The sequence below is a fragment of the Anastrepha obliqua genome, chromosome 4, assembly GCF_027943255.1.
Source record: "Anastrepha obliqua isolate idAnaObli1 chromosome 4, idAnaObli1_1.0, whole genome shotgun sequence".
In the NCBI taxonomy this organism is placed as follows: Eukaryota; Metazoa; Arthropoda; class Insecta; order Diptera; family Tephritidae; genus Anastrepha; species Anastrepha obliqua.
Genome location: NC_072895.1, coordinates 112,437,306 through 112,459,830, shown reverse-complemented (window position 1 = coordinate 112,459,830; position 22,525 = coordinate 112,437,306). Strand labels below are relative to the sequence as shown.

Below are 22,525 nucleotides of genomic sequence, written 5' to 3'. Positions count from 1 at the left end.
GTTGATCTTTTTATTCTGCGTATTTCTACATCAGAATTTTCCATTCAATTCACATTAAATTTTGTGAAATAAAACTTTCAAATGTTTACTATCCGTCTGCGTTAATCAAACTTTAAACTTTCAAAAACAAATAAAAAGTAGGGGTGTGCGAATATTCGAAATTTCGAACTATTCGAAGCGAATCGAACCGAATTATTCGATCCGAGATTCGACTCAAATATTCGAATGGTTAAAATAGTTCGAACTATTCGAAAGCATGAAGAGATTACAGCAACCATTGTCAGATGTGCTTTCGCGAACTACTAGTGTAACTGGATTGTCTGGCACCGACTGGAAGAAACTTAGTGATATTATCAAGGTCTTAGAACCATTGAACGAGGCCACTAAAATTGCTTGTGGGTCAAAATACCCTACGATCTCCATGATTGAGCCAATACTTCGAGGGGTGGAGGAAGCTTTCGAAAATCTTGCTTTCGATGACGAGACAAGCGTTGGTCTGAATAATATTGATAGCGAAGATAGTGATGACGATGATAATAGTGATGATGTTCAGATGGGACTTCCAACGATTGATAACGAGTCTCAGATGCCTATGGGTTATAACTTTTCAAAAAATATAATCCGGAATTTAAAAATTAGGTTTTGTGAGATTGAGGAAGATAAGTTGTATCGTAAATGTACATTTCTCGATCCTCGTTATCAGGATTACTTTTTAACCGATGATAAGGTGAAAGATGACATAAAGAAAGATATAAAAGAAGAGATTATTGCCTATAAATATTCGAACAATGTTTTTGAAAACGAACATGAAACTGTTGCTGAACCTCCTGTAATCAAACCCACCAAGTTTTGGGACTTCATGGAACAGCGACGAGCTAATAGAGAAGAAACAGTAACCTTGCGCCTTGAGAAAGACATTGATCGAGAACTTATTCAATATTTGTATTCAGCAGATATTGATCCTTGGGATGATCCTATTCATTGGTGGAAAAAAGAATCAGTTAAATATCCTCTCTTATCAATGCTGGCTCGACGTTATTTGCCAATTCCATCTACGTCTCTTGAGAGTGAGAGGCTGTTTTCTACTGCTGGAGACATTGTGACTGAAAAGCGCAATTCATTATCACCTGATAATGTTGCTCGGTTGTTATTTTAAAATAAAAATATAACTCGTTATGTTTGATTGAATATTATATCGAAATTTTAAATAAAATAACGCTATTCTATTTAGACACGCGAGCAAACGTATTCTTAGAAAGAAATTTTTAATTAGAAAAGTTTATTAGCTTATAATTATTTATATTGTTCAAAATGTTATTGATAAATGTTATATTCAACGATAATTAAATGATAGAAAATTTATTTTATTTTTATTATGTAGAATTACTATAATAGAATAACCTGTTTAGGATTTTATTTCTTCGGATAATTCAAATCGCTCGAAATATTCGAATATTTCAAACGATTCGGAAATTCCGAACTATTCGAATATTTCGAATTATTCGAGTATTTCGAACTATTCCTAGGATTCGATTCGATTCGAATCGAATGGGATTCGCACACCCCTAATAAAAAGTTTAAATTAATTAACAATTTTTTTTTTTAATTGTCGATTGTACGTACTTATGTATGCTCGCCTTGTGCCAAATTCCAATAAGAGGGAACAAACAGGCAAAGCAAATTCAATAATAAAAGGTTTGCTCAGCTTTCTCATTCCCTCTTGAAAAATCGGCTCCCTTAGCAAGACACTGGGCTGCTAACTCTAGAAATGTTTAGCAAAAGTGGAAGAAAAGTAAAATTTGTAGGAAAAACTATACGTTTTCAAAAGGGTGTCACTTGCTCGGTATGCCCATAACCAAAACGATATGGAAAACATCCTGACATACAGCTTAAATCAGGATATCATAAAGCATCTTTTTGGGGCAATAAACGTGAAAGATGGACGTTTTGACAATTTGAGTTGGAGAAGTACTTACTACATAGGTTACTTTAAGGATACATAAGTTACCAACAAAGAAGTCATTTATCAATATGTAATTAATCGCAGCCTCCTAATGGCAGATGGTTTTTTATGAGGAGTTTTTTCATGGCTCGGAGGTGTGCCATTGCCTTTTGAGGAGCCTCCGCTATTGCAAACAACATTTTCTATCCTTTGGTGTTTGATGCCCTAAGTAGTTTGTCCAGTAGTTAGAAATGTAAGAATAATCTCGACTTGTGGGTCAAAACTCCAAACTTATTGGGGCTATAGCATAGTAAAGCAAGGCGTGAGTATGTTCACAGCTTTTTGTTAGTCAGCTGAATTTATGATGAGTTCGCTTCTCCTCTGAGAGGCTTTCATTAGGGCCATATTACTTATGTAGGTAATAAACAGGGTGAACAATATGAAGTGTTACCTATTCAAAACACCATAACTTTTTTGTGTGAAACTAATTTTTATTGATTTCAAAGACAAAATTGTTCAAAAATGATTACAATTACATACATATATTCACTTTAGCTCGATATGACCACCTTTTGCCTTGACTATAGCCTTTAAACAGTCAAAAAATAAGTTTTTAGTCCTCACCTTGGTCTCCAAAATGGACCAGATGCAATAGTCCATCGGATTTGCGTCTGGCGAATTCGAAAGCCATTGTGTGGACGAAATGAAGTGTGGAACATGATTTTTTAACCATTCTTGGTTCACACGAGCTTTACGAGGCGGTGCCGAGTCCTGTTGGAACGTCCATGGTCTACGAACGAAATGTTTGGCTCTAAAGCAGCTTCTAAAACATTTTCTCGATAATAAGTCGCATTCACTTTGGCACCAGGCTCAATAAAAACGATTGGAGAGCGTCCATCAGCGGTCACTGCGGGCCAAACTCCTAATTACAACAACAACAATATAATATCAGTTTACCTATTTTTAAATATTTATTCAATTATAGCATTCATTAGGCCGCTTGGTCGCGTTCTCTTTAGACGTCTTTTAGTATTTCTTTCACTTTCTAAAAATTTATTTTCTTTTCTGCATTATTGTGTTTGTGTATTTTGTCAATAAATATTATTTATTTCGAAAAAATTGTGCCACTATTGAGCTGAAATAGACGAGTTTAACCCTGCAAACCTAATTTAAATTTCCCCACTGCAGTGAAAACTGGTCTAAATTAAAATCGTGGTGTAAGAAAGTTTGGTTTAGGTCTTTGCTTCACATATTTCAAATTATCTTTGCATCTGTTACACCTTGTTTTAGGTGTTTGCATCTACAGAGAACGTTAGTATCAGGTCAGTCCATAATTTCGTGCGTTTTTTAAAGGTGGTTTTGAAATTAATAAAAAAGAAGTTTAAAGTATTTATTAATCAATAATATATTTGCCTTCATTATTTACAATGTCTTCCCAACGTTTAGGCAAATGTTTAATTCCCTGCTCAAAAAATTGTTTGTCCTTGGAGCCAAAATACGCTTTGATATCTCTTTTTGTAGCTTCTTTTGAGGAGTAGTTCTTGTTACTCATATGGGATTGAAGTCCACGGAAAAGGTGATAATCACAAGGTGCAATATCGGGAGAGTTCGTGCGTTGGTGGATGCGACATTAGCTGCCATCCGAGCTCGTTCAGCTCGCATAATGTTTGCCTTGCGGTATGAGGTGTCGTGGTGAAACAAAACAAAAAACTGCCTCATTCAGGTTTGATAGTTGATGGGAATAATAATCAGCAGTTATCATCTGGTTTGGTTCCAGAAGTTCATAATAAACAATACCGGCCATATCCCACCAAATAGAGAGGAGAATCTTCTTGGGGTGAAGGCCATCTCTAGAGGTCGGTTCTGGTGTTTCATCTCTATCTAACCATTGGCATTTGCGAACAGGATTATTGTAAAGGACCAATTTTTCATCACCAGTAACGATACGGTTCAAAAAACTTTCATTTTCAAGCCGTTGCAGCAGCTGAGAACACACATTCACTCTCTGCTGAAGGTTGGCGACGGAAATTCTATGCGGAACCCATTTACCCAGCTTTGAAACCTTTCCCAACTGAATTTAACCTCTGAGCTATCATATCGACTGTCAAATTTTGCTCAGATTCCACGAGTTCGAGCTTCCACGAGGCGTCGGAGTTAAAGACTTCAGGAGGACCAGCGCGCGGGCATCCTCCACGTCGCAGTTACCACTTCGGAATTTTGAAAACCACTTTTGCGCAGTCCTTACACTCACGGTATCCTCTCCGTGAACAGTGTTTATTTCTGCAGCAGCAGTTGTTGCATTTTTACCACTTGTATAAAATAAATACAAAATATGCCTCTTATACGAGTTCGAATATTCCATTTTATTTTTTAACAATACGTGCTTCTATCCGCGATTAAAATCACTTGTTGAATGCGCAATATATCAAAGAAAATATAAATAGTTCCGTTCAATGTTTGCAAAAATCGTACAAAAGTGAAATTATGGGTAAAATACGCACGAACTTATGGACTGACCTGATATATATATTTCTCCACGGGAAAGGTTTGTAGAATATGCTCATTGATGCCACTCGCCACCAGGTGGCGCTGCAGAGTAGCAACTTCTGCCCCGTTCAACCAGAGAATGTTAATGCAATGAGAAGGAGCAAATGTTAAAAGAGCTTTTTTCGAGTTCTAATTTGAAGATTCATAATAAGGTCATTTAAAATTCAACTTTCCTGAAGAGGTCGCAATTGCAGATATTTACCACGCGAGTGACGCGAGTGGAGGGTTTCTATATTTACTTACCACGCTAGGCCAAGAATTCAGATATTTTCTGCGTTTACCATACTATTGAGGACGTTCATAAGATTTTTCGGCACACTACTAAGGAAATCGAAGCGAATAAAATTGCGATTAAGAAGGCCGCGCGGTAGTTAGTTTGTGGTGCAGAAGCTAAAGTCGGCGGAATTATTCGTTTTGTTTTTTGGCACGTATATAATTCAGGTTCAAATCCTGAAGTCATATTTTTTTTCTTGCACATTTTTTTTTTTTACAATTCAAACCAGGAAAGTTTGGTAAAATTTTTGAGTTTATTTTAATTAAAATTTCTTTAAAATACTGTTTTTTGTATTTTATAAATGGAAATTTCTTTTCGGTATAAAATAGTTCATACTGGATATGACCTGATTTTTATATAAATCAATCAAAACAGAAAATATGTACATATGTCTATAATCTATTTCATCAAATCCAAATTATATTGATGAGAAAATATCATTCTAATATCCGTCCAGAAAGCCAAACGCGCATACACAGATGCATATGCATATAATTACGCATACAAACTTTCAACTAACGCAGAATATGTACATATAAAACTGCGAATCGAATAAATGAGTGATTTAGAAAAGATCATTAATAATTGTAGATTAGCGCAATCGTGAAAGACGTGTCGTATATGCAGTACATCGTCTCATATTTGACTCAGGTTCAAATCCTGTGCACAGTTTTTTATTCGATATTTTTATTTCATTTTTTATATTTGGTTTAATTGAAATTGATTTAAAATAGTGTATTCAGGTTTTTCTAATACCAGTTATTTAGAAATTTATTTTCTATATAACATTATTCATTTGAATTGATTTATATGTAAAACAGCCATAAAGTCAATCATATGAATATGCATTCCTATATTTAATTTCTTCAGTCAAATCTGAACTACTTACATACACATATTGATGAGAAAATATTCTAATATCCATCCAGGAAGCCTAATGCTAAGTTTCCACCGCAGCCGCTATCGTGTTCTCTGCCGCTATCGTGTTCTTAGCGCAAACACGAAACAAAACTCCTGTCAAATCCCATACAAAATTAAAACACAACTCCATACCTAAACTCACTTTCAAAGCGTGTTTTGTGGGTTTGCGTCTAATTTAAAGCGTGTTTTGTTGGGTTTGCGTCTAATTTAATTATTAAGTGGTGGCAATGTTGCTCATTTTCCTCATTTATTATTGCATTCTTATCGAAACATGGCAACAATGATTGCAATTTGTCTTTGATTGACGGCCGCCGTAGCCGAGTGGGTTGGTGCTAGATCACCATTCGGAATTCACAGAGAGGTCGTTGGTTCGAATCTCGGTGAAAGCAAAATTAATAAAAACATTTTTCTAATAGCGGTCGCCCCTCGGCAGGCAATGGCAAACCTCCGAGTGTATTTCTGCCATGAAAAAAATCTGCTCATAAACATATCATAAAACAAAATGAAATAAATGTATAAAAAAAAAAAAATTTTTTTGTGATTCGAACCAAGGATTTCGGATCGGAAGCCCACATTGCTAGCCGCTGGGCTATCGCGCTGTGCTGTCGCCGCAAAATAATGTATCATAAATCTGCTTACCATACCAAAGACCATACACTTTGCAAACACATTTCGGTGGAAACAGTTGACAGTTCTCCTAAACACAACTCCTGCAAACACGGTGTTTACTTTTGGTGGAAACGCCGTATAACGCGCATACTCACATATGTGTTTAAATATATGCACAAACCACCACCATTCTAACAAAACCCAGAACACAAGCTTCTGCGCACACTTGACACATGGGATATGTATACCCTATGAGCAAAAAGAACCGGGAAGGTGATGTTGACTGCTTCCTTCGATTGCCAAGGCATAGTCCACCATGAGTACCTTCCATCGGGCCAGACAGTCAATAGAGAATATTATTTATCCGTTTTGAAACCTTAGAGAGATGCTGTGTGTTGCAAACCGCCGGAAATGTGAGCAAACAATTCTCAGATTTTGCATGATGATAACGCGCCATCGCACTGATCAAAGAGAATACAAATCGGCCTGCCGGGGGTGTTTGGAGGACTGGGTTAAACGTTGGCACATGTGTGTTGCTTCAGACGGGTCATATTTTGAAGAAGATAATATAAATTTGCCTTAAATTTAACTCTGTTTTGTTTAATTTAAACATTCCCGGTACTTTCTGATCATAAGGTACATACTTGCGGCTTTGCGGACAGCAATGTGTGATTCGCTGGAAGTCGCATTAACTCGCGACTGTCGCACAGTTAGAAGACATATTTACATACATATAAGGGTGCATACATACATACGGAGCCGCGGCCACTCGACATGACAAAAATTTAAGATTTATCAAATATTGGCAAATAATTCCACGCGAAATATTCCAATATTGACTATTTTCGAATGGTCGCGAAAATTGGCATATGGGCGGCTCGTTTTATGAATGAAATTGAAATATGAGCTCTAACTTATGAATGAACTTTTTGTTTTTCTTCTAAATTGTTCAGCGCAGTCGCTGATAGAATTATGGCCGCTGCGACTGCGTCTACGAATGTATTTTATTTTTGTAGTCGCCAGGCTTAGATTTTAGCTTTGGGCGACATGCGCATGTGAGGTATGTGTTTTTGTTGTGTTCTAGAACATTTTAGAATGTGCGGTGGCAAAGCGGCCATGGCGTTGCGCTTGCTGTTGCTTTTGCGTCTATCAAAGTACATATCGTGTTTTTGTAAGTACAATATTAGGAAATCGACTGGTGAAAGACAAAAGTACACGGAAGCAAGAAGGGAGAGCTGTGCTCGCGCATATACATATGCATGAATGTATGAACGTGCATGGATGTAGTAACATATGAATACAATTATTTTGTAGGAAGTTTAGAAGGCAAGTAGGTATATATGTATGTATATATGCTAGGACATAATACATACATAGAGCAGAATTGTTTTTGCACTTGTTAGGAAGAAACTCGCTAGTGCGTATGTGTATTTGTCTTGTAAGAATGTGATGTGCTGTGACTTGTGTACATACATAAGTCAAGGTTATTTGGGCATACATGCATATGTACATATGTATGAAAGGAAGATGATGTTCTTGCGCTTGTGCATTATTGTTTTTCATATAATATACAAATGTACATACCTACATATGTATGTAAATGCTGTCGAATACATAAACTATAAATTGGCATACAATATAAAATAAGTGTTGATTTATCTTAAACCGTTTTTTTTTTTCTTAATGCAAATACCTCCTATTGACATGTACATACATATTATGTATGTATGTATATTGTCATATACCATCATTTATGTACATATAGAGTATACGTTCATTTATGAATGTATGTAATGAAAAACTTCATGAATTACTTTCAGAACTTTATTAAAATTAATTCGCGTCGCGCGCATGCACAAAACCTTGGTTCACAACGCAGGCGCAGAAATAAACGCACTGCGTATTTATCCTCCCCATGTGACTCGGCATCAATTCTCGGCGCCAATTTTTTTTTTTTTTTAAATGTGTTTTTTTTAATGTAATCGTAAAAAATTTTTAATAAATTTTATGTATCCGCTTATCATTTCAAAAGTAACAAAATGGTAAAAAAATAAGCGGTCGAAGAAATAAATGCACCGCCTATTTTTCCTCGCCACATGTTAGGCTCGATTTCAATTCCCAGTGCAAACCTTTTTTTATTAACTTTTTTTTTTAAATTCGTTTTTTTATGTAATTAAAAAAAATTATGTAATAAATTTTACGTATTCGCTTATTATTTCAAAAAATACGAAAATAGTAAAAATTTAATTAGTTTAATGTATTTATCCTCCCCACGTGACTCGGCATCAATTCTCGGTGGAAATTTTTTTTTTTCGTTTTTAAATTTTTTTTTTTAATGTAATCGTAAAAAAATTTGTAATAAATTTTATGTATCCGCTTATCATTTCAAAAGTAACAAAATGGTAAAAAAATAAGCAGTCGAAGAAATAAACGCACCGCCTATTTTTCCTCGCCACATGTTAGACTCGAGTTCAATTCCCGGTGCAAACTTTTTTTTATAAATTTTATTTTTTAAAATCGTTTCTTTTTTTAATGTAATTGAAAAAAAAAATTATGTAATAAATTTTACGTATTCGCTTATTATTTCAAAAATACGAAAATAGTACAAATTTAATTGGTTTAATGTCGAGGTGAGAAATGTGTTGTGTGTTGAGGTGAAAGATGTGTGGTGTTTCTAATTTTTGTGTGGGCAAAAGTCAGTGAGGTGTCTATAAACTCGGTGTGCTAAATGACCTTATTACAAATCTTTCAGATCTCAATTGTACTAAAAAAAGCTTACAGTAACATTTGCACCTTCTCATTGCATTAACATTCTCTGGTTCAACCGATCGTCATGCAAATCAGTATGACCAGAGAATGTTAATGCAATGAGAAGGTGCAAATGTTACTGTAAGCTTTTTTTAGTACAATTGAGATCTGAAAGATTTGTAATAAGGTCATTTAGCACACCGAGTTTATAGACACCTCACTACTGACTTTTGCCCACACAAAAATTAGAAACACCACACATCTTTCACCTCAACACACAGCACATTTCTCACCTCGACATTAAACCAATTAAATTTGTACTATTTTCGTATTTTTTGAAATAATAAGCGAATACGTAAAATTTATTACATAATTTTTTTTTTCAATTACATTAAAAAAAAAAACAAACGATTTTAAAAAATAAAATTTATAAAAAAAAGTTTGCACCGGGAATTGAACTCGAGTCTAACATGTGGCGAGGAAAAATAGGCGGTGCGTTTATTTCTTCGACTGCTTATTTTTTGACCATTTTGTTACTTTTGAAATGATAAGCGGATACATAAAATTTATTACAAATTTTTTTACGATTACATTAAAAAAAAAATTTAAAAACGAAAAAAAAAAAAATTTACACCGAGAATTGATGGCGAGTCACGTGGGGAGGATAAATACATTAAACTAATTAAATTTTTACTATTTTCGTATTTTTTGAAATAATAAGCGAATACGTAAAATTATTTATTTATTAAAAAAAAAAAAAAATTAATAAAAAAAGGTTTGCACTGGGAATTGAAATCGAGTCTAACATGTGGCGAGGAAAAATAGGCGGTGCATTTATTTCTTCGACTGCTTATTTTTTTACCATTTTGTTACTTTTGAAATGATAAGCGGATACATAAAATTTATTAAAAATTTTTTACGATTACATTAGAAAAAACACATTTAAAAAAAAAAAAAAAAATTGGCGCCGAGAATTGATGCCGAGTCACATGGGGAGGATAAATACGCAGTGCGTTTATTTCTGCGCCTGCGTTGTGAACCAAGGGTTTGTGCATGCGCGCGACGCGAATTAATTTTAATAAAGTTCTGAAAGTAATTCATGAAGTTTTTCATTACATACATTCATAAATGAACGTATACTCTATATGTACATAAATGATGGTATATGAAAATATACATACATAATATGTACATATGTACATGTCAATAGAAGGTATTTGCATTAAGAAAAAAAAACGGTTTAAGATAAATCAACATTTATTTTATATTGTATGTCAATTTATAGTTTATGTATTCGACAGCATTTACATACATATGTAGGTATGTACATTTGTATATGAAAAACAATAATGCACAAGCGCAAGAACATCATCTTCCTTTCATACATATGTACATATGCATGTATGCCAGTTAGGTCTTTTTAAATTAAGATCTTAAAAAAAAACAACTAACGCGAACTTTCCTCTAGAAAGATCGCGGACACTGCTTGAAATAAAAATGCCTTACGTTTATTTGACGAAGTTTATTCTTAAGAGCTCAAAAACAGAGTGACTTAATTTTAACAATAATGTAAACTTATCAACTACCTGAGCTGTCTATGTGGATTTCCATGGAATTTTGCGAAAGCATTGCAGTTAATGCTTTCGCATTGTAAGTCAGACGCTGCAGTTTTATGGGCGGAAATGCGTTTTCAATTTCATTTTACTTTTGTCTGGGAATATGGGCAGCGGATGTCGTCAACACACTTGTCAACGATATTCGCTGACAACATAGTTTTTTTGACCGCGCGTGTAACCTAAATATTGGGAATTCATATGTGCCAAGATATAACATATTTTGTGTTAACTCTTCCCCCTTTAAAAACGATTGTCCTCAATCGTTAGAAGTAGGGTAGGTCATCAATTTTTTGCGGCTTTGGCTCATATGATTTCGTTCTAGCAACTGAAGATTGTATAAATTTCATGTTAGGATCTATGGTATGGAGAATTACCTTTTCTTTATTTCTTGTAAAAAGCTTTATCAGGATAAGACAAATAGTTAAAAGGATGAATAATGCGTAAGTTGTATATTTGGTGATTGCAGAGTCTGACCTAAGCTCATGGATACGCTTGGTATTATTAATATGCAAGTGGTTTAACATTTCCAAGGATAATAGGTTTATGAATTCATCTTCAACCGGCGTTTGCTGAATTGTGGGTGGTGAAGCTTCCAAAAGTGGAGCTTCCCAGTTTCTATAAAATTTGTCATTTATTTGCAACGTAACATTGTGGAATTTGATTAAAAATGTCCCATTAACTGTTTTATTATTTATTGTCCCGTTAAAATCATTGAGGAGGATTACACCTGGAGAAATATTTTCTATTTTAGGTATATGGTAACCGTAAGAAATTGGACAAGATGAATTCATTCCGTTTAATAGCGGTGGGATGCAAGTATCGTTGGATATGTTTACCAATTCGTCATTTTTACAAATCTTAAAATTTTTCGTTGTAGTACATTCATTTTTTATGCCAAATATTTTATTATTTTTCTTTAATATTTCATTAAACTTAGTACTTATGATTCTATTATTTTTCTTTATAGGCTTAATTATAATATTATAAAATTCTTCTCTACTAGTGAGCGGGATAATAATAACATATAAAAGTTTTTTCTGATTGTACAGAACCTTAATGCTTACAAATTCAAGAGCTTCTTCTATTGATGTAAATACAATATTGTCATTTGTTATTTTTTCTAATGCCACTTTTATTTCTTTTTTATCTAACAAAAATGAATTTATAATATTTTGTTTTGCCCATTGTATAGCATATTTAATGTTAGTTATTTCTTCTTTTGTAAACCTGAGCTTGATTTGCATAGTGAGTGCAGCCTCGTTTACATAATCATTATTGTTTTTCATAACTTTGGATATTTGATTTGTTATTTGAGTAAGGTTTTCTAGCCTTTCTGTAAAAATGTCGTTTATAATGACTTGTTGGTTATTGTTTTGGATAGTTTGATCTAATGCGCATTTCACCATTTCAAAGTCATCGTGATCTGGAGATCCGGCGATGTATTTCCAGGCAGTGCCTATTATATTAATGGCTCTTTTTTTCCTGGATGATTCCACAGGTTCGATGGTTTCTAGGATATTGTGAATTTGGGATATTTCATGCATTAGGAGTGGGAAAAAGGGATTGGATTTTGGGATGATTTGTCTGATTTGGTTCTGTGCATCGTCAACAATGGATCTGTACTTGTCTATTTCTATGATGTGGATTAGTTTAAATGTGCCGTCCTGTATTCTCGCTGGTCCATTAAAAATAGTCACGAGGTGTGACATCGTATAGTTCAAAATTTGCATCTCGGTTGCAGCAGAGAAGCAAATTGTCAAAAAGGTGCTGTAATAAGATAAAATATTGTTTCATTTTTTTATGTTACTTTTGTGGACTATTTTTCCAGACTCTGTAGTTATTGTGGTAGATCTATTTTCTTTGACTATTTCTTTTCTAAATTTAGGTGATAGTTTGGTCCCTATGCGTTTATTAATTCTTACATAAACGATTTCTCCCGGATCAAACTGTTTGATGGGCTCTCGGTTTTTGTTATGAATCCTTAGATCAGTTGCTTGTTTGTCTTTTAGTCTTTGAATGTTGTCCTGCCTTGCTTTTTCGTACGTTTCAGGGTCAGTACTTATTCTCCGTCCGAAAAAGACTTCAAGTGGTCTTTGGCCCGTTGTGCTGTGTATTGAATAGTTGTATTCATAAACTGCTCTATCTAACAATTCTATAAAAGTAGTGTAAGTGCGTTCGGTTTTAAGACAACGCATAATCTCCGTTAAGGTGGAGTGAAAGCGTTCAACTTGTCCATTGACCGTGCTCGTATAAGGAGGAGCTTTGTAGATTTGTATTCCTAGTTGGTCCTGTAACATAAAGGTTATTGAAGCTGAGTTAAATGATTTTTCGTTATCAAAAACGATACATTTCGGAACGCCGAATAGGAAAATAAGTTCTCGAAGGGGTTCTTTCACGTCCTCGACGGCTCTTGACTTAATGACCTTGACCTGCGTATATTTTGAAAATTTGTCTAAGGCTGTAAGAACGAGTTGGTTCTCGGTTGTGTAAACGTCCACATGAAGAATTTCCCCAGAGTACGTCGGTATCGGTGTTTCTTTGAGAACAGGTTTCGATGGATGCCTATCATATTTATTCTCCTTACATACTACACATTGTTTGACAATTCTATTAATCTTGTTATTCATACTAGGGAAGTAAAATTTTTCGAGAATTTGTATTTTATTTTCTTTGGCATTTCTATGTGCTCTTTTATGTGTACCTATAATTATCTCATCCTGTTGGCGTTCATCCTTCACATCCTCCACTTGAAGGTTTGTGAATCTTATTCGAATTTTAGCAAAATGGAGAGGGTAAATTTGTTGAATTTTTCCCATTAACGATTCTGGAGCTTTAATAGCATTTATAACGGATGGATTGAGGTATTTTTTCAGAATAGAAATTAGCTGTTCGGGAGTATAATCTGTCAAAACTATTGTATGTCTGTGAATAGTAGGGAAAACTATTTCAAATTTATACGCAGTGGTTAAATCCTGATCAAAAATAATTTGATTCTTGAATGCATTTACAGGTATTTCGACGCTGCAGATAAGGTTTTGTCCTGAACTGCTGTCACTTTTAGTCATTTCTGACATAGTATGGACTCCCGATTCTAATGGAATTCTTGACAGGGCGTCGGCCACAACATTACTTTTTCCTGGCTTGTAGTGAAGCTCATAGTTATACTCCTCGAGTATAGCTTTCCAGCGCTTCATTTTGCTGTTATTGTTCTTATGGCTGAGCGCATAAGTAAGCGGTTGATGGTCTGTAAAGATCTTTACTTTGGCGGAACCATACAAGTAATTTCGAAGAGAGTTTAGGGCCCAGATGATGGCGAGCATCTCCTTCTCATTTGCCGCGTAATGTTCTTCCGCTTTACTCAATGTCCGAGAAATAAAAGTTATGGGCTTATCCTTTTGGGAAAGGACAGCTCCAAGCGCGAAATCCGATGCGTCTGTCGTGAGTTCGAATTCTTTGTCGTAGTCAGGGTATGATAATAAAATGTCTTTTGAGACTAGGGAGTTTTTTATTTTGTTAAAAGCTTCGTTTGCTGCGCTATCGAGGTTTATCGCAATTTTAGAGGATTGACATTTTGACACATGGCCTTCTTCGCCTCTTAGCATTGTTGTTAAAGGTTTGGCCAATTTAGCGTAGTCTCTTATGAACCGGCGATAGTAGCCGGAGAGGCCAAGAAACGATCTTAAGTTTTTCAAAGTTTTTGGTACAGGAAAATTAACTATCGCCTCGACTTTCTTTGGATTAGTTTTTATGCCGGTTTGTGATATTACAAACCCCAAAAATTCCACTTCCTGTTTGAAGAAATGGCACTTGTCGAGTTGTACCTTCATATTGGCGTTTTCCAATGTTTTGAAAATACTTTCGATGTGACGTACATGCTCTTCTTCTGACTTACTGTAAATGATGATGTCGTCTATATAGACGTAACATATCTTTCCGATAAAATCATGAAGGATGTCGTCTAACGCACGCTGGAATACCGCGGGTGCGTTCTTTAAGCCAAATGGCAGACGGGTAAACTCGTATTTTCCATTGTTTATGGAAAATGCGGTTTTCTCTACGTCCGAGGCTCTAAGTGGAATTTGATGGAACCCACTTTTGAGATCGAGCACTGAGAATACCTTGCTATTGCCTAGCTGAGACAGGACGTCTGCTATCTCTGGGATAGGATATCTGTCTGGTATTGTCAGTGAATTTAGCTTTCTATAGTCGATCACCATTCTGTACTGCTTATTCCCCTGTGAATCTGGTTTCTTATTCACAATCCAAATTGGGGAATTATACGGCGATCGTGATGGTCGTATTATTCCGTCACTTAGAAGTTTACTGATTTGTTTTTCTACCTCACTTTTAAGCGAAGCTGGATATGGGTAAAATTTACTATAAACCGGAGTGTCCGTAGTAGTTCGTATTTCTCCAGTGACTTTTGTCGTGTAAGTTAGTTTTTCGTCGGGTTCCGAAAAGAGATTCGGAAATTTCTTTACTAAAGTGTCTACAGTTTCTATTTGGAAATCAGTCAAGTGCTCGTCTTGTAGTCCGATAGAGTTTATACTTTGACTAATGTGTTGTTTGAGTTGGATTTTATTGTTGTTACGAACGACCATATAATTTTTATTCGTGTAAATGATAGCGTCTAAGGCTTTTAGACTATCGTTACCCAAAATGCCATGAAATGATTTAAGGGTAGGCATTAGGAAAAATTTAAGATTGTCGCTAAGGTTAAAAAGGTTCAAATACGTATGCGATGTGATTTTTACATCACCTGCTACCGATTTTGCAAAAAATGAAGTTTTGTTAGGGATGATTTTCTTAACTAGATTGGGTTGAATGTAGTTTTTGCTGGAACCGGTGTCGATAAGGATTCTGAGGATGTCCCCGCTCTTCGCTCTACATTCAAAGTAGGGAAGCGAAGAGCTCGTCATTCTAAAAAATGAATGTCGTTTAGCTCGGGATCAATTTCGATGTCTTCTTTAGTTTGAGAATATTCGTAATAAAAATTTCCCCTTTCCCGATCATGATATTGGTTAAACTCTTGTTCAAAATTTTGAACTTGACTTTCATAATGGTCGGGATCTGAATTATCTGCAATTTCTTCGTTTATGTGATAGGTACGTTGCGCTTTAGCAGGGCTAACGTTCTGATTTGAAGGTGGGTTCGGAGGTCTTTTGCCTAGAAATTGTTGCTGGTGTGGTCTGTTAGCATAATTTATTTGTCGTGACCGGATACTCTGGTCAATATCCATCGGCACTGGTGGTTTTGGTGCTGTTGGACGCGGTGGTGGTCGTCCTTGATTGTTGAATTTTTGATTGTTAATATCGTTGGATTTATTCTGTTGATATGGGATATAAGCTATGTTTGGATAGAATGGTTGTCCATTCTTCTGTGCGTTATATTTCTGGTTTGAAGGTGGTAAATTTCTTTTCGCTGGTTGATTATTGTAATTTTGTGCATGATTAGTACGGAATTTTTGGTTTTCTAACTTAAGGCACAAATGGAGGGCCTGAGGCAGATCCACTGGCTCTCTCATGCCTAGCAATCTTGGTAGATCACCATTTAGTCCCCTTACGAAGGTGTCTAGGGCCTTGCCTCTATAGGTTTGCGTCAATAAATTGAGCGCTTCATTGCCGGCATCTAAGCCGCCAAGCTTATTTAATATCAGAGATAAATGTGAATATACCGCCTGATAAAATTCTTGAACAGTTGAGTTGCCCTGTATGAGTCCTGTCATTTGATACTCTAACGTGGAAACATCTCGCTTGTCAGCGTAGTGTAATGTGAGACATTTAGAGATTGCAGGCCAGTCTAGTGGGGTATTATATGATTCTAAGGCAATGTCTGCATTGCCTACAATTTTATTCCTTATGACGTTTAAAATCCCATAGTATTTTGGTGTTCCCTTGAGGTTTTCATAAATTTTCAAAATTCGTTCTACACTTTTCCTCCATGAATTGAACTCACCTGGTTTGCCTGAAAAGTCCCTCAGACATTTAACAACGTCTGGGACCTTATCTAGGTCTGCTAAATTTCCTAAGTGTTCTGCATCAATGGACTGATCAACCGTACTTGCTTGAATGGCGTTTGGGTTTAATGAAGCTTGTAGCATTCCGGGCATTTGGCTATTCATAACATCTAAGATTATGTTTCGTAAGTCCGTCATGTTTATCTGTCCATTTCTATTGGCCTGATCAGAAGGAGCGGGAGGATTAGGAATGGGTGCATTTAAGGTAGCTGGTCGTATTAAATTGTTGGGATTCGACATTTTAGAAAAAATTTAAACCGAAGCACAAGTAACTGTTTTAGAGATTTTTTTCCTCTTATTTAATGGGGAAAATAAAGACGTAATACAGGATATGTTTAACTTTAAAAGGATACTTAAATAGTATTATTTTTATAATTCTTAATTACGAGTATTAGATAGCTTACTATAATAAAGACAGAGCTGCTCTCATTCTGGTATGATAGTGTTGAAGGGTCCTCTATGATGTATATGTTATTGTGTTGGGGCAGTCACAGTTTTTAGAACTTTCACAGAAAAATCCTTTTTGTTGTATCGGGGCTGCTATTGTTGTGTTGGGCCAGGCACAATTCTTCTCACTTTCACAGAATTATATTATCCTTATTTGGTAATGATTTATTCTGCTCAGTTTTTGTCCATAACTTATTTTAGGTTTTTTGTTGCAGACTTTTTTTTTTTTTTTTTTTTTTTAATTCATAGTATTAATTCGCGGGATTTTTATATAAACCCTTAGGTCTTCTGTGGTTTTCACTTTACAAAAATATTAATTTTGGTTTCGCACTTTTCAGTTCACAGCTATTATTAGCTTTTGTTTTATTTTTACATAAATCGTTTGGTTATTTTAATGTTTTTACTTTAAAATTTTTATTTTAAATGTTGTGTTCTTAATTCACAGCTTTGAATAGCGTGTGTGTTTTTTTTTTCGTTTTTACACATAAACCGTTTGGTTAATTTAAGTTTTTCACTAGCAAAGCGGCTGCGTTCCAAACGCGTCCTTTTTTCCGCAAGGATACTCGGGGGCCTCGTTCTTTGCTTAATCGCGATGGTTACTTATAAACCAACTTTGCTCGTTTTCACGGTTTTGCTAACTTCGAGTTAGACAAAATATTTGCTCGTTTTCACGGTTTTGCTAACTTCGAGTTAGACAAAATATTTGCTCGTTTTCACGGTTTTGCTAACTTCGAGTTAGACAAAATATTTGCTCGTTTTCACGGTTTTGCTAACTTCGAGTTAGACAAAATATTTGCTCGGTTTCACGGTTTTGCTAACTTCGAGTTAGACAAAATATTTGCTCGGGCGCCAGTTAGGTCTTTTTAAATTAAGATCTTAAAAAAAAACAACTAACGCGAACTTTCCTCTAGAAAGATCGCGGACACTGCTTGAAATAAAAATGCCTTACGTTTATTTGACGAAGTTTATTCTTAAGAGTTCAAAAACAGAGTGACTTAATTTTAACAATAATGTAAACTTATCAACTACCTGAGCTGTCTATGTGGATTTCCATGGAATTTTGCGAAAGCATTGCAGTTAATGCTTTCGCATTGTAAGTCAGACGCTGCAGTTTTATGGGCGGAAATGCGTTTTCAATTTCATTTTACTTTTGTCTGGGAATATGGGCAGCGGATGTCGTCAACACACTTGTCAACGATATTCGCTGACAACATAGTTTTTTTGACCGCGCGTGTAACCTAAATATTGGGAATTCATATGTGCCAAGATATAACATATTTTGTGTTAACTTGCCCAAATAACCTTGACTTATGTATGTACACAAGTCACAGCACATCACATTCTTACAAGACAAATACACATACGCACTAGCGAGTTTCTTCCTAACAAGTGCAAAAACAATTCTGCTCTATGTATGTATTATGTCCTAGCATATATACATACATATATACCTACTTGCCTTCTAAACTTCCTACAAAATAATTGTATTCATATGTTACTACATCCATGCACGTTCATACATTCATGCATATGTATATGCGCGAGCACAGCGCTCCCTTCTTGCTTCCGTGTACTTTTGTCTTTCACCAGTCGATATTCCTAATATTGTACTTACAAAAACACGATATGTACTTTGATAGACGCAAAAGCAACAGCAAGCGCAACGCCATGGCCGCTTTGCCACCGCACATTCTAAAATGTTCTAGAACACAACAAAAACACATACCTCACATGCGCATGTCGCCCAAAGCTAAAATCTAAGCCTAGCGACTACAAAAACAAAATACATTCGTAGACGCAGTCGCAGCGGCCATGATTCTATCAGCGACGGCGCTGAACAATTTAGAACAAAACAAAAAGTTCATTCATAAGTTAGAGCTCATATTTCAATTTCATTCATAAAACGAGCCGCCCATATGCCAATTTTCGCGACCATTCGAAAATAGTCAATATTGGAATATTTCGCGTGGAATTATTTGCCAATATTTGATAAATCTTAAATTTTTGTCATGTCGAGTGGCCGCGGCTCCGTATGTATGTATGCACCCTTATATGTATGTAAATATGTCTTCTAACTGTGCGACAGTCGCGAGTTAATGCGACTTCCAGCGAATCACACATTGCTGTCCGCAAAGCCGCAAGTATGTACCTTATGATCAGAAAGTACCGGGAATGTTTAAATTAAACAAAACAGAGTTAAATTTAAGGCAAATTTATATTATCTTCTTCAAAATATGACCCGTCTGAAGCAACACACATGTGCCAACGTTTAACCCAGTCCTCCAAACATCCCCGGCAGGCCGATTTGTATTCTCTTTGATCAGTGCGATGGCGCGTTATCATCATGCAAAATCTGAGAATTGTTTGCTCACATTTCCGGCGGTTTGCAACACACAGCATCTCTCTAAGGTTTCAAAACGGATAAATAATATTCTCTATTGACTGTCTGGCCCGATGGAAGGTACTCATGGTGGACTATGCCTTGGCAACCGAAGGAAGCAGTCAACATCACCTTCCCGGTTCTTTTTGCTCATAGGGTATACATATCCCATGTGTCAAGTGTGCGCAGAAGCTTGTGTTCTGGGTTTTGTTAGAATGGTGGTGGTTTGTGCATATATTTAAACACATATGTGAGTATGCGCGTTAGGCTTCCTGGATGGATATTAGAATATTTTCTCATCAATATGTGTATGTAAGTAGTTCAGATTTGACTGAAGAAATTAAATATAGGAATGCATATTCATATGATTGACTTTATGGCTGTTTTACATATAAATCAATTCAAATGAATAATGTTATATAGAAAATAAATTTCTAAATAACTGGTATTAGAAAAACCTGAATACACTATTTTAAATCAATTTCAATTAAACCAAATATAAAAAATGAAATAAAAATATCGAATAAAAAACTGTGCACAGGATTTGAACCTGAGTCAAATATGAGACGATGTACTGCATATACGACACGTCTTTCACGATTGCGCTAATCTACAATTATTAATGATCTTTTCTAAATCACTCATTTATTCGATTCGCAGTTTTATATGTACATATTCTGCGTTAGTTGAAAGTTTGTATGCGTAATTATATGAATATGCATCTGTGTATGCGCGTTTGGCTTTCTGGACGGATATTAGAATGATATTTTCTCATCAATATAATTTGGATTTGATGAAATAGATTATAGACATATGTACATATTTTCTGTTTTGATTGATTTATATAAAAATCAGGTCATATCCAGTATGAACTATTTTATACCGAAAAGAAATTTCCATTTATAAAATACAAAAAACAGTATTTTAAAGAAATTTTAATTAAAATAAACTCAAAAATTTTACCAAACTTTCCTGGTTTGAATTGTAAAAAAAAAAAATGTGCAAGAAAAAAAATATGACTTCAGGATTTGAACCTGAATTATATACGTGCCAAAAAACAAAACGAATAATTCCGCCGACTTTAGCTTCTGCACCACAAACTAACTACCGCGCGGCCTTCTTAATCGCAATTTTATTCGCTTCGATTTCCTTAGTAGTGTGCCGAAAAATCTTATGAACGTCCTCAATAGTATGGTAAACGCAGAAAATATCTGAATTCTTGGCCTAGCGTGGTAAGTAAATATAGAAACCCTCCACTCGCGTCACTCGCGTGGTAAATATCTGCAATTCCGACCTCTTCAGGAAAGTTGAATTTGAAATGACCTTATTATGAATCTATAAATTAGAACTCGAAAAAAACTCATTTAACATTTGTTCCTTCTCATTGCATTAACATTCTCTGGTATGACCATTTATTTTTACACAGAGGAAACGAATATGCCATATGACGCTAATAAGGCACTGGTGCAACTGGGAATGCCTGCTTCAAACCGACCTGCAAACAACCTTTTCGATCGTGATTTGCAACGGAAACACACTATGATTCTGACGAACTGGGGACATTCGTTAGAACAAATCTTCCGCAGTTGAGTCCAGAACAACGCATTGCGTTTGACAGAATTATGCGTGCAATCACAGAACAAAGCGGTGGACTGTCTTTCATAGATGCGCCCGGTGGTGCAGGAAAGACTTTTTTCTTTCACTAATTTTGGCAACCATATGTTCACAAGATAATATTGCACTGGCTATTGCATCATCTGGAATTACGGCAACTCTTTTGGATGGTGGCCGAACAGCGCATTCAGCATTGAAACTGCCGTTGAATTTGCAAAATACTGAGGCACCAACATGCAACATCAGCAAAAACTCTGGAATGGGAAAAGTACTCCAAATGTGTCAAATTCTCATATGGGACGAATGAAAAAGGTCTCACAAGAAAGCATTGGAAGCGCTTGAGCGTACACTGCGAGATTTAAGAGGATCTTCGGTGGCGCACTCATTTTATTGTCTGGTGATTTTCGACAAACACTGCCCATTATACCACGTTCAACACCCGCTGATGAACTTAATGCATGTCGTAAATAATCAGTTCTATGGCGACATTTACAGAAATTGACTTTGAAAACCAACATAACAACGGGATGCATCGGCAGGAAATTTTGCAAAACTATTATTGGATATTGGAAATGGGCGAGTGGAAATTGATGAATCTACACAATGCATCACCCTGCCAGCAAACTTCCGTAAGATCACAGAAAGCATCGACGAATTGGTGCTAAAAGTTTTCCCAAACATTGCACAAAACTACAAAAACCCTCAGTGGCTCAGTACGCGTGCTAGTATATTAGCAGCCAAAAACATCGATGTCAATACCATCAACTTCACCATTCAGCATGGAATACCCCGTGAAACGACAACATATAAGTCCATCGATACTGTGGAGAATCAAGACGAGGTTGTCAACTATCCAACTGAATTCTTGAATTCGCTTGATTTGCCAGACATGCCGCCGCACGTTCTTACATTGAAAATTGGCGTACCCATCTATTCTTCTTCGAAACAAAAATCCACCACGACTTTGCAACGGAACCACACTCTCAGTCAAGAAAATTATGAACAATGTTATCGAGGTAACAATTTTTACTGGAAAATTCAAAGGTGAAGACGTACTGTTGCCACGTATCCCAATGATCCCGACAGATATGCCCTTCGAATTCAAACGTTTACAGTTCCCGGTGCGACTCGTTTTCGCAATGATTATTGACAAAGCACAAGGACAATCGTTATTAGTGTGGGGATTAAATTTGGAGAATCCATGCTTCTCACATGGGCAGCTCTATATGGCTCGGTGATTTATTCGTCTATGCACCAGATGGAAAAACAAGAAATTTTGTGTATCCCACAGCACTTCAATAAACATCGAATTGAAACTAATGTTACTTTTTTCTTCGAAATAAACAAAATCAATAAAATGGTTTGGAATGAATTGAATATTTGTTTACTGATTTTTCTTTAAAGTTATTTA

The 22,525-nt window shown here is 35.6% G+C and overlaps 1 protein-coding gene across 1 annotated transcript; it reads left to right on the top strand.

Annotated features, from left to right (window-relative positions):
• The first annotated feature begins 256 nt into the window (after positions 1–256).
• LOC129244351 (E3 SUMO-protein ligase ZBED1-like) lies at positions 257–1,156 on the top strand. The gene has a single exon (XM_054881971.1). The coding sequence runs from the start codon at positions 257–259 to the stop codon at positions 1,154–1,156; it is 900 nt and encodes a 299-aa protein (XP_054737946.1).
• The last annotated feature ends 21,369 nt before the right edge of the window (positions 1,157–22,525 follow it).

Excerpts from the sequence above, each read along its gene's own strand:
- LOC129244351 (XM_054881971.1), top strand. The coding sequence starts at position 257 with ATGAAGAGATTACAGCAACCATTGTCAGATGTGCTTTCGCGAACTACT.